General features: G+C 36.5%; 1 protein-coding gene across 1 annotated transcript in view; it reads right to left on the bottom strand.

The window, feature by feature from the left end:
* The window catches only part of Nadk2 (NAD kinase 2, mitochondrial), a 43,137-nt gene that overhangs the window by 26,794 nt on the left and 2,150 nt on the right, over positions 1 to 14,193 (bottom strand). The window contains exons 4-7 of the mRNA XM_013018524.1: positions 14,035 to 14,192; positions 3,285 to 3,373; positions 2,169 to 2,257; positions 1,309 to 1,390 (exon numbers count right to left, since the gene is read on the bottom strand). Coding sequence (XP_012873978.1) covers positions 1,309 to 1,390; positions 2,169 to 2,257; positions 3,285 to 3,373; positions 14,035 to 14,192 — 418 coding nt within the window. The remainder of the gene's footprint in view (positions 1 to 1,308; positions 1,391 to 2,168; positions 2,258 to 3,284; positions 3,374 to 14,034; position 14,193) is intronic.

The following is a 14,193-nucleotide window of genomic DNA, read 5'->3' as shown; positions in this document are numbered from 1 at the left end:
AATTGCTGGAGACTACAAATTAGAAATGCTATCAAACCCAAAATTCCTACTCTATGTTTCCTCAGATGACTTTTTCAAAGCTAATATAATAGTAGAAATTATGACAGACTGATCTGGGATTGACCATATGATATGATTTTGAATATTTAAAAATCAAGAAAGTAAATAAAGGGAAAGAAAGAAGAATTAAGTGAATGCACTCACTCAATTGGCAGACCTACTGGGATGAAAGGAGTAAGACTGCTGTTAAAGTAGGAGGATGTCAGTAAAATTAAGACTGTAGAGATAGAAAAATTCCAGGTGACTATACGGTCCAGATAAAAGTTGTAGCTGTGAATGGCTGGAAAAAAAAAAGTAAGGGTAATTATCAACAAATCAAGGAAAGAAACAGTATTTCACTAAGTCTACTCATTAAGTCAATGATGTCATTCTGAAAAACCAGTACAGGTCCAACTAGGCTTTCCTTCTTATGGCAACCATAAGAATGATCATCATTATTTCTTCCCTCTTCAATGACACCAAAGAGCCCAATACTCATGTGGTTAGGGACTCATCTAGTCTGCCTCAGATCCTATTCCCAAAATGCTTAGACAGCTAAGTATGAGGGCTGCTCCACACCATGACATAATTTTCTCCCATTGATGCCAGTAGATGGATGTATATTTTTATGCTTGAACTAGAAAGTCAAGCTGTCTGTAAAACAATCACATTGAAGAAAACCCTATTATAGGTAGTGATTAATAATACCTACCAAATTTCCATCACTGAATGGCTTTTGGAACATTCACAACATTCCTGAAACAATAGTGCCTCCACTCAAATGTCATGTACCACAGTTAAAACCCTGTAGCAACAAGTGCCCAGCAATGTACTACAGTAGACAAAATAAAAAATAACTTCCAAATTTTAGGATTTATCATAGATATCATACAAAGCAAAACAGAAATGCCTATATGAATACACACAAATAGAAAATCCAAAACTAGCCAGGCACAGGTGGCTCACACCTGTAATACTAACTGTTCTAAAGACTGAGATCTGAGGGTCACAGTTTGAAGCCAGCCATGAGAGGAAAGTCCATGAGACTCTTATCTCCAATTAACCACAAAAGAGAGCTATCCTCAAGTAGTAGAGCCTTAGCCTTGAGCAAAAAAGCTCAGGAACAGTCCGAGTTCTAGCCCAGGACCAGCAGACACAGACACAGACACACAAACAGACACACACAGACATAGACACACACACACACACACACACACACACACACACAATATCCACAAATAAAACACAAAATAAGAACAAGCTTCTCACCGATCTGGATCCGTATTTACTCCTATAACTGGTTTAAGTCTGTCCAAGACTTTACTTGCGGCCAGAAGCATAGTGCCATCACCTACAGGACACAGGACAAGAATAACACATAATCAGCCCGCTATTATAAAATTAGATTAAACATCATTTTAAAAACTCTTTTATTTCAACAATCACACTACTTCCTGCTGACTGCCATAGCCTCCGCTCATCTTTTCTATTAACATCATATTATCTCATTGTCAGTGTCACTGTTTCACAGAAAAGTATCTTTGTTATGGGGGCTGTTCTGTGAATTGTAGAATGTTTGGCAATCTCTGGTCTCTACCCACTAGATGTCAGTAATGCCACCTAATTTAGATCTGATTTTGTAAAGATGAGAACCAAATGCGTTAATCCTAAAACCTCTCTTTCCTTTTTCTATAATATCAGACCAAATCCATAAGCTATTTTAGTAAGAACATATCCAACCACGTCCAGCTTCAGATTGTTCTCCCCAAAAACTAGTTAAAGCTTTACGAAGAAGGGTAACTAACAATAATATAATTCAAAAAAGATATTGGGGATAGACTATGTATTTATCCAATCATATTAAACTATTATCTTCAGTATGTTTTTCATGCTTTTGTAATTACAACTAATCTCTTGAATTATATTTGAATTTAAAAGCATAGCTTAAATATATACAGACACAGACACATGGAACCTTAACATTTCATTCATTATAAACAAAATAAATCTGTTTGAAAACTAATCCTATTTGAAAGCCTCAAAATAGCTAGACACCAGCATACATGGAAAGACCATGTGCTGAACCACATTTCAACACCCCAACAACTTTATCTCTATAAAACAATTACCTCCTGCAGCTATGACAGCATCTGCCCATCGAACAGTCTCTTCATCATAGTCTCTCCTTTTGACTAGACGAACCTCAATTCCTTCATTCCTAAAATAAAAGTTTATATAAAATTTCCACTGAAAACATACATAATAAGGTTATGTTTACTGAAAGATTAGTACAATAGAAATGTAAATCAGATATATGTCACATAAACAAATTTAAGTATAGCTTTGTAAAGTTAGCTTCATTTTCATTTAATTACAACAGTCAATTAACTGTGACAGGTCAGGAGGCATATGAATAAACTGAAAATAAATATCCAAACTTTCATGTGATTTAAAACAATTTTATAACCACTAACAGCAAAATTGATTGGCTAAAATTTCATTTTTCTACTCCTTCTGATTGTAAAATGTATTAATACAAAATGGTTCAGATTAGCATTATATAATTTATATTATAAAATCAAATAGCAGTTATTTCTAACCCAACAAATATTGAGTGGCAGACAATGAACCAGTGAGTTCAACACTTAGAATTTGTAAATTCTTTTATTGTTTTGAATATACATGTACAATTTATTTGATGACTGCACTTAGTCACAAATCAACTAAAATTTCTTAACAACAATTCATATACACTCTATTATAATGGAAATCAATATAATTTTCTGTTGTTTTAAAAAATAAGCATAACAAAATAATTAATGAGGGATGGGGTAACAAGTTCAACAAGAAATGTACTCACTACCTTACTTATGTAACTGTAACCCCTATGTATATCACCTTGACAATAAAATTAAAATTAAAAAATACTTTGCACAATAAAATAAATAAAAAGAACAAAAAAAAGAAAGAAAGAAATATACACATACAGTTGAAGGCTGCTGTGTACTGAATTCACTGTTTGCAGAAAAGGTACTTCTATGGCAGACAAAAAATACCGTGAAAATACCGTGAAATTTCCAGAGCATAATAAAAATTTCCTTAGAAAGTTGTAAAACTAGTCAAGTAATTCTGAAAATGATTTAATAATGACAATCTTACTAAACATTAGCTACTACAACTAAAAGTGGAAAGTCTGGAATATAAAAGCCCACCCAAGACACTATCTCACTATCCCTCAGACTTACCGTAAACTATCTATAATATGTTCCACATTTTTGGTGTGAATATGATGTCGTTCCAGTAGTCCACTGTAGCTAGAACCTTTTAATGCAAGCTAAGGCAAGAAAAGAAACATTGTTTTACTATGTGAAATATATTGTTATACTTACTATGTCATTATAAAAGCTTTATGTATGAAGTAAATTTTAGTGACTACTGGTGACACCTAGAAGTTCATATTCAACTATAAAGTCTGACTTTAGAAAATCGTATTTTAGTTATTATATCAAAGATAGCATTAAGTCTGAGTCCTGAGTCAGTGGGATATGACTGTTTAAACCTTAATGTTTTAAAGCTTAAGGGTTTGAACCTTTTTCAATTTTTAATGATTTTTTTTTACACATTGCTACTTCAAAGCTGAAGATCAACTCATAACTAGTATCATTAGCGACAGTTAGATAACCTTTGTTCCACTTGGATTTGCTGGGCTCTGTTTGGAATTTACCTAGGCAATCTAAACAAAGTGCTGGTAAGCTCTCTGCAAAAGGATAACTTTAGATATATAGTCCATGCTATATGAGACTATGATATATATTTTCTTTCAAGAATTATTTTGCCTAATTGATTACAGTTACATTATTATCTGACCATGAATATTCTCCTTTTATAAACTATATGCCTTCTAAACTATCCATAAAGTAAAATGTTGAGAGTAAAACTCTGATACAGTATCAGTGAACATTTAATTATCAAGCAGGGAATTTATCCACTGGAAGGAAATGTTAGGAGAATTGAAAAAGAAGTTAATTACTTCTTTTCCAAATTCTTTTATTTTCCATTTTATGATATGAATCAATTTTTCAAGTACTTGTCCAATATAAAATATTAAATACATTTTTATTTTCAATCACTACTTCTTGAAGTAAAATTAACTTCTAATTTGAATTTTTAATCTGTATTTTACTCCTTACAGGTTAGAAAGATAACAAGATAAAAATTTAAAATTAAAATCAAATATAATCAATCTAAGATAGTTAATATTTAAAACCTACCTTTCTAGCCTTTTTTTTTCTATGACTAATGGTATAGAAAATCACTTTAGCCTCACTCCAGTCAAGAGCTGAGAAAACATTAAACCACTGTAAAAATTAATAAGGATGTAAAAGTAGATCAGATGGCCCATATAATTTCTTCTTTAAGCCTCATTATATTTAGAGCAAATGTCAAGAATTGTTTAAAAGGAAAGCAGTGACCACTGAATAAGCCTTCATTTATTTTCATCAATGTAACTCAAGTTTGAAAAAGTATTCTTACAGCAGAATTTCTGACTATGAATACATATACCTTTAACATGCAGGTAATTACTATCACTGCTCAGGCCCAGTTTAACTGAGGCAGCACTAACCACCTCTCAAAGAATGTGGGCCATAGAACATCTCTACTCTTCCCCTCTATGATATCTAGCTTCCAAGATTTAAAAGAGCTCTCTGAGCAAATGCTGATGATTCCCCAACAGCATCCCAGCCCTCTAAGGACTCAGAATGAATTTACCCAACTATCTATTTGATATCTTTCTTTGGATGTCTAGCAAGCTTCTCAAATTAACATCTTAAATACCAAGCTCTTAATTTGCTACTCCAGGACTTCCCCTCATCTATGGCTTAAGCCAAGTCATCTTGGCTTAAAGTAATGCCTACTTTTCCCTTATTAAAAGTAATGCCTACTTTTCCCTTATTCCTACACCTAGTCTCTGAGTCCTGGATCAGATCTACAAGTGTCTTTCCTTCACAACCACTACATATGACTCACATTTGGACTACTGCACAAGGTTGTAAATCAGGGATCCCCATTTCTACTCTTGTTCCCTACAAGTGTAACCCCACACAGGGATCCAGAGTACGTTTCTCTCACTTTATCACAGACCTTTCCACCAATTCTCCAGAGGCCTGACTTCAGCTCCCTCTTCCTACACTTCATGCTTTGTCTCGATCCTTACCTCTAGTCTCAAAGTCCTATTTTCACCAAGCTTCTTCCTGTGCCCTTGCTGTAATGCATCCCCTCTCTCTGCACAACCCTGACTCTTCTCAGCCTTGGGGCAGGATGACCTGACCATGGTAACAGCACTGGTGATAGACTGGGGCTGTCAAGGTTGCTGCAATCACCATCACCACCACCACCAACAACACCACCACCCACCACTCTACCCAATATTGTTCATTTCCTTCATTGCATTTACCATGCCTGAAACTATCCGTTTTACTTTTTTTTTTTAATCTATTTGTGTCGCCTAACTAGAATACGAGTACCTGGAGAGCAGTGATCTCACTTTGCTCATCAAGTACTCTCAAGGCCTAGGTACTAGATAAGTATTTGTTCAAGGAATCCATTCACCCAGGGTTCAGTTGTTCTTTTTTTAAAGGGTGTTGCTATGCTAGGGATGTTTCAGAAAAGCAATAACAGTGAATAAGCAGGTTCCAGAGAAGATAACCCAGCTAAGTGACAGTGACAAGCCATCCCTGCCTGATCAAAACTGAACAGAGGCAGACTATTGTTACAGCTACAGTAACTACTTTCCATGATCACACTTTAAGAACGTGCATTTTACAAAGCTAGAGATTAAGACTTATCTTTAGTTATTAAAAAATCAATACTTAGTTTTCAACAAGCTCTAGGAAATAATGATACTCAGCAGTTAATATTAGGAAACTTTAGTTCTCTAGTATGGTAAAGGGGTTAGAATTTGTGGAGGAATAGATTTAAATTTTAAAATGTCATTTCCTATTATTGTAACATTGAAATTCCTAAAATTCCCAATCTAAACATAAAGTTCACATAGTATCTGAAAATATTCAGCATAAGAAAAGGTCACTTCATAAATTCTTATTCCCACTCAAATTTATTCTAATAACTTATGGCAAACACTTATTTAGAGCATAAAGGTTTTATGTTATTTTGTCAGAGCTCTGGCTTATTGGATGACTGGACTTCATTAACAAAGACTCGCCAGAAAGGTAAGAGATGAAGTTATGTATGAAAATCACTTAAATGGCATCAATTAAAAAGCTCTATATCATTATTTAACTGGTCCTCATGTTTGTATAGTTTACAAAAGCTGGTAAAAATCTGTCCCTGAAAATAACATGACATTAAACATCTAAAAGCATACCTTAATCAAAAAAGCCCACACACATTATATATATATATATATGTTCATATATGTCTATATCTGTATATACATGTATATGCACATATGTATTATTTATGCATACACACCTTTTTGGTGCAGTACTAGGGTTTGAATCCACCACTTGAGCCACTCCTACAGCCTACACACAAATTCTTATAAAATGTTTTACAATTTAAAAGTTAGAGAAACTTAGAACGCATTTTCAATTTACAGTGTTCTACATTAGATATTAAGCAAAAACTTGTTAATTCTCTTCACTGCAAAAATAGATTCAACAGAACAGGGAAAACAGGTGAATCTAAAAAAAATATCACCCACAGTATAACCAAAAGTTTCACTTACAAATACTGCCAAAAGCCAACATCTCTCCTTACTACATAGCCCTAAAGTGAAAACAGTATGAAAGGAAGAATGTACTCTCTACGATGAAAGACTTACATTTTAAGATCAGGTGATAGTCTATTCTCTAAATAGTTTACAACATTTATTACATTTTACTTGGCCCACATTGAATTTATTACCATTACAAATTCTTAAAACTTGTTTTACCAGTCAGTTGAGTATTATTATTTCGTACTTTGTAAGATTTCCATGGAAGCTGTCTTCTGAAAATACAACTTGAAAGAAATGCACAAACATCTGAGATTATGACAGTCTGCTATGTAAACTTACTAGGTATAATTTAAGTATGCTTAAATGGAATAAAGTAAATAAAATATTTCTCAAAATTGCCTTAAAAGAGTTAGTAGTACCGAAGTAAAAGCCAGAAAGTCAACTATTCACCAGTCATCTATTCACTTCTCATGATCAGACCTACAGCACTGACTCCTAGAGATTCCTTCAGATATAGATGATATTTGCCTGGGAGCATTTTTCATCTACCTACTCCTTCTCGAAGACCTTGCCTTCCCTTTCTCCAGTCTTCCATTTCTCTTTCTGTATTTTTTGTTGATGTTAATTATTTACTTCCAGCCTTGCACACTGTCATTGCTCAGAGTTCCATCAAGGCCTTTCTTATCTACCAAGCATGAGCAAGTAACTCTGAAACCTATGCTGGCCCTCAAGCCTCGCTTGAGCTTCAACTGAAATATTCAAGCGCCTTCCTTTAAATTATCTACAGGTCAGCCTGGTGCCTGTGAGAGGATCTAAACTTGACTGTACTTTCCTCCTTCAAATGTGCTCACCTGATATGTATGTATTTATGTATATATACATAAATATGTATTTTTGCCTGTTAATACTAGCACCAGGGCCTTATTCAACAGAATAAGCCCAGGTGTCATCTTTTATTCTTTTTTGTTTCGTTTTGTGGGGCTTAAACTCAGAGCCTGGGCAGTGTCCCTGAGCTTTTGCACTTAAGGATAGCACTCTACCACTTTGAGCCCCAAAGCATTTGTACGGCCTCAAAATATTTACTCATGAGTAATGATTTTCAAACTGTCCTTACAATACCTTGTAAGCTGGTTACAATTACAGCCAGCATTTTATTAAATGAAAAACACACTATACATATTAAGGCTAAAATGTTCTCCAGTTACCTTTTATTTTAAATATTAAGTACTGAGTCGCGATATTTCTGAGTGTAGATCACAGAAAAATTTGACTTTTGTCAACTGTAAGATAACCTTCACTTGTCTTCCTAGTATTGTTTCAGATCTCGAGCTACTGTGTAGCTAGGATTACAGGCATGAGATACTGACACCAGGAAAAATTCTTCTGCATTCTGAAACACTTCAAATATCCTAAAAATAAAGATCTAATTTCATTTCTATTATATTGGCAAAAATGGTAAAATTTACCAACTGCTGACAAAAATATAGAGGTTCAAGCATTTATTCAATGCTAGAGAAAATATATTTTTTCTACGTGCTTTTCCTTTGAACTAGGAAAACAATCTAATTGTTCAAATAGCAGAATGCTACACAAAAGTAAAATGCATTAATACATATGAACCGAAATATATTTCAAGATCAATAATAGTAAAGCAAAAATGAAACAACAAACCATATTCTAAAGGCTATAACAGCACCATAGTGCCCTTAATTTAAAGAAACCATACAGAGTTAAATACACTAAATAGTTATTGTAGTTAATCTTAGTAAGGCAGCCTTTTTTTGCGTGGCCAGATGAATATTGTTTCAAGTCTATAATAAAATGGAAATATCATACAAAGGTTAATCTAATTTCCCATATGATATACATCTAGTCATTTCATTTTTTCCTTAGTGATTATAAAGGAAAAAACATACATGTAATAATTTTCTTAAGATATGAAATAACTGGCACATCTGAAAATCTTTTGAAACCACACATTTCCATTACATGTTACAAAGTTCACTGATAATAAAACAAAGCGAACAACTTACTAGCCAACATACCAACTAGTTTACATCAGTAAACTCTTGCACTTTTTTCATATCCTTAAAAATGCAAAGAGTAATTACAATAAAAATTATTCTATATATAATTTCATGGTCGGCCACATATTGAGTTTTTTAACACCCCCACCCCACCCTGGTAAAGCTATACACATCAGAAGGTGAAAAAAAGAGAGTTCTCACTTAACAGTTTTTGTCAATTGTGGCACTTGAACTGCTAGATAATCTTTTCTTTGTAAATCTACTTGTAAGCCTTTGTGGAAGAGACCATAAGGCTCTATTTTCCAAGTTGTGTTCTACAGAATTTAAAATACTTTCTCTCCCCCTTCTGGCCCACTAAAAGTAAAAGACATGGTCAAATACTAATCATCTTTTGCTTGCATTCATGTTCCTTAAAGATATCTAAACTGAAAGGCCTACTAAGAAACCTGAGTTACTGAAACCTTCAGCCTAAGGTCTTCATCTAGAAGAAAGCTAGTCCCTAGGCCAGGGGAGAATAAGAACTAAATATCATCTTAAACAATACAGAAACACTGTACCACCTTATTAAGTAGGGCTATGAGTATGGGGAGAATGACAGGGAATATTTGCCTCCAAATCTCTAGTTTACAGTCCACAGAAGAAATAATCATAGGTAAGTATTATGGAATATATATGGAGACTGTAACACAACCTTGACTGGCAGAGGAAGTCAGGGCCACAACAAGGTTATCAAGCAGTCCTAACAGAACAGCTGAGCCAATCTCTCAGGAAGAACAGGAACAAGATGGAGGACTGCCCGCAAAACAAGAGGACTGCAACTATGAAGATCCTAAGAGATGCAAATTAAATTACCTTGAAATATTATTTCAAACTTTCAAGTTGTCAGGCGTTTAAAATTTTTAAATGTTTTCTAAAACCAGGAACTCTCATTCAAGATGGTAAGAGCAAACTATCTCTAAGAGACAACTGGGCAATTCTTTAATCAATTATGTGTGTCTTTTAGGTCATTTGTCTTATAGATTGATTGACACAGAATTAGTGAATAACTTAAGTGTTAAGATACATACACACATGTAATAAGACACATATACTATTTAAAAAGAATAACAAACACTGTGAAGTGGAAAGAAAAAAAGTACAGAACAGTATGTTATCAATGAACAAAAACAGGATGAGATAAAGACAAAGAATATTTCACTGCTTCGATTTATGAATATGGATTATTGAAGAAACACAAGAAACTGATTTTCATTATACAATTTTTTACTGAATAAATTTCTGAATCATTTACATTTTTAAGCTACTTTAATATGCTACTGATAGAAGATTATGAGGAATATTTAGGAAGTTCTAAGCAGAGGAATCAAGAGGCTAGATGTTTGTTTTTAGATAGATCACTCTGGAGCCTGCACCTGGAAGATCTGAAAGGAGCAAAGTTCAGTTAGAAGGGCACAGGAGGGCTCCAGATCACATTCTTTAATTTGATAACTACCCACACCGTATACAATATACTTACTGCTCAAACCAGGTGGCAGAAAGGTATTACCTGCTTAAGAGCTACTTAAAACCTAAGCCACACCATCTTCATTAGGAAACAAAAGAAAAACAAAACCAAGGTACAACACTTCCCAAATCACTTAAGATGGCAATAGACAGGAATAATGTAAGCCAATAATAGAGGCGTTGTTAGGTATAATTATTTTATCTCATTATGATTTTTAACCCTAAGACAGAAATGGGGAAACCATTACAGAGGGTAGCTTCTAAAGTTAAGAGACTAGGATGGAGTAGAGGGTGGAAAATAAATGTTTTGTATCTAATACATATTAAAAGACAAATAAAAACTCTTCAACAAATAGTGTATTTCTCTGGTATCAAAATCCTTTTCAAAGTTTTGTTTCACATAAAGCCCTAATTTGTGACTGTGGTGGATCATGATTAAAGTTCCACCTCTGCCAACATCTATATCTCCTATGTAAACTGTAATAATAGCTTTATTAGTCTTTGCAAGGTCGTGAAACTTGAAGGTAAAATCCTTAGCTAAAAATCCACTATTCAAAAGAAAAATAATGGATCAATGGGGGAAAAGTTAAGAAATAAAAAAGAATTAAGAGTTAAGAATTTTAAAAAGTTAAAAATAAAGCAATATAATTAGTTAAAAGAGTAAGTGAAAGTCAAAACTTTGACCTAGGCTGAAGGACGTAATTCTATTTTGCACATGTTTTATCAACTAAAAGGCTACTCGACTTCCTTACACTTCTACAAAATAATAAAAAAAAGCATAATATGTCAGAATATAAAACTATCCTAGCAGTCTGGCCTATCTTTATTGGTATCTTAAGACATATCTTAAAAGTGATGTGCTTTGCATCAAAAAGCACCACAAGAAAACAGAATGCTTTGGTGCAAGGCCAGGTTATCACAGGTAAGGTGCAGGAAGGCTCAAGCAATACTTGGCCATTTACGTACGTGTGTGTGTGTGTGTGTGTGTGTGTGTGTGTGTGTGTGTGTGTGTGTGTGTGTGTGTGTGTGTGTGTGTGTGTGTGTTGTGTGTGTGTGTCAGTCCTGGGGCTTGAACTTAGGGTCTGGGTGCTCAAGACTAGCACTCTACCACTTGAGCCACAGCTCCACTTCAGGCTTATTTGATGGTTTATTGCAGAAAAGAGTCTAAAGGACTTTCTGGCGCAAAGTGGCTTCAAATTAAGATCCTCAGATCTCAGCCTCCTGAGTAGCTAGGATTCCCTGCTTTAGCCATTTACTTTTATTTCAATGCACATGATAAGACACATTTTAGTATATTCTACCCTAACAATATAACAAACAACATTAATGTTCATGCCATTTCTATTACACAAGGCCCAGTATTCTCTGATGTGTACCTGATCACTAGTCCAGGCTGTATCTTAATACTGTATACATCATTGCAAGTACTGGCTTAACATAATCATAAAACAAAGGCTAGACATGGTGGTTCACACCTGTAATCACAGCTACTCCGGAAAAGCAGAAGAGTTAAAATAAGAAGAGTTAACAATTCTTGTCCAGACCAACAATTTCTAATTCAGGAACTCCATCCCAATTAACAGCCAGAGTAACAGGAAAAATACTGTGGAAGGCCAGCCCTGAGGCAAAAAGCAAAAGGCCCTATCAGTAAAATAACTGAAGCAAAAGAGAGCTAGGATATAGCTCAAATGATTTTTAGAAAAAGAAAAAGAATTGCAAAACCCTAAATTCAAATCCCAATACTGACTGATAATAATAATAATGATAATGATAATAATTCCTATCAATAGTGCCTAATTCAGTACATCTGTAACATTATCTACAACAAAACCTATTCCACTGCCAGTTAATTGCAAAACTACCTGCACAGTCTTGCAGGTAAATTTCAAAGCTTTCTTATTCTAAGAACATTAGGGACAAATATTTACCTATTAAGAGATTTCTGTACTCAGGGTACATTAGGTAGTTTAACTTTTACACAATTATTGACTTTCCCTACATTTTAAGTTTTTATTAGCTGCAGTCTAGTTCAGAGGTCCAAGAGTTAATTCTCATTCAGATGCCACCGATTTTCCTGAGGCCTTCAAAAATTTCAAAATGCCAGTATTAAAAAGGACTTTGGAGACAATCTAATCCAATCCTAACATTGGCATACTGAACTAACTGAAAAGCTGACAGTACGATAAAAAAGTATTGTCTTCGTTGGCAATGACACCCAGAGAAGTTGAAAACCACATAGGAAATTAACAACACAGAACCACAGCTTAGAGCTCTCCTGACCTCTGATCCCCACTCTGAACAAGCCAAACTGAGTGTACTGTTTCATTCTTTTTTTTCTATTTTCCTGATGTGCTACTGGAAATTGTGGGAGGCTTCAGTGAAACTGTATGAAGAACATTTTCTTGAAATGGCATGCGACAATTTCTAAAAGGTGGGTCTTGAAAAATTAGAGGAGAATAAACCAAAGGACACACCCCTTTCCCAAAATAGAAACCAGTACTTTCATCTGACCTTAACTTTCCCTCATTCCCAATTTCACAGTCCAACACAAATTCAACTACTCTAATCTCCAGTCCAAACTGTTGATTTTCTCTAAATCCCACAAATGATTTTCAAATACTCAGGAAAAGAAAAGGGAAATTGGCACTTGGACTTCTACTTGGGCTCCCTTGAAGCCAAGATTTAAAATTTCATTTGACATTATCTACAAAACGACTATGCTGAAGTTTACAAAGAATTAAAAAGTAATGGTTACATGCAACTAATTCCACACACTATGAGTACAGTGTCAACAATAAAGTATCCAACGCTGGTTTTTCTAGGTAATACAGTCCCTGGCAACCTCGATTATTCTCCATGTCTTAATGATGGTTGAGTAGGGATATGAAATCAAAAAGGTCAATAAAGGAGGAGGAGAGCTGATCAAATTCGGGGTTCCAATCTCCCTTGGATTTATATGCTTCTCTCCAAAATACTAATGAACACACCTAGTCCACAGTGGAGCCGCTGGTCCCGAGGGCGTATTTCACACCTTCTCCAGTCACTTACCGTTATAGGACCTTTCTAGCTTACAAAGATGCAAATCCAACTTCCTCCCTCGCTCTCCCTGGCACCAAAGCCGCACGTGCTTTGACACCAACCGCAAGACCCTCCTAGGGCGCCCACATTCCAGCTGGGCAAAGGCAGACTCAGGAGGGCCCAGGCCTCGGGTCCCGCAGAGTAAAGGGGGGTGTGTCCGTGGCTGCAACGCCCAGTTTTCTGCAGCGCCTCTCCCCTCCCCCCCCCAGTTCTCTCCGCACTCAGATCTCCCACCACCCACTCGCCTTCCTCCTGCGGGGCTGGACACGCCGGTCCCGACCAGGGGCGAGGGCCCGAGGGAGCCCCCAAGTGCCCCCCCGACAGTCGGTGGGGACCCCCAGGCCGCTCTTTTCGCCCATCGAAGGCAGATTCGGGGCGTCCATTACTGGACGGAGACCTGGAGACCTGACCTGCCACTGCCCAACGCCACCAAAACCCCCACGCGCGAGAAGGGGGGTGGTCTGCAGGAGAGTCCAGGGGCAGGGAGGTCAGCAAGTGGGATCCTGCGGGGCCTCGGGAACTGGGGTCGCCCCAGAGGTCTTGCTTTAGGAGGTGCAGGCACCCCAGTCGAGTCCGGGAGCAAATGGGCGCCCAGAGCCTGGACGCCAGGGCGCCCTCCCTCGCCCCCCGGCCCCCGCCGGGACCCACCAGCTGCTTGAGGTCCTCCTCCGAGAGCTCCGCGTAGCGGTAGCGCTGCTGCTCGAACTCGTAGCGGGTGGTCTTGGCCACCACCACCACCCGCGAGGGGCGGAAGCCGCCGTCCGCGCGGCTGCCGCAGCCCGCCAGCTCGCGCGGCTGCCCGTGCCC

The sequence above is a fragment of the Dipodomys ordii genome, unplaced genomic scaffold (assembly GCF_000151885.1).
Source record: "Dipodomys ordii isolate 6190 unplaced genomic scaffold, Dord_2.0 Scaffold41, whole genome shotgun sequence".
NCBI lineage: Eukaryota > Metazoa > Chordata > Mammalia > Rodentia > Heteromyidae > Dipodomys > Dipodomys ordii.
This window is presented reverse-complemented; position numbering and strand designations above follow the sequence as displayed.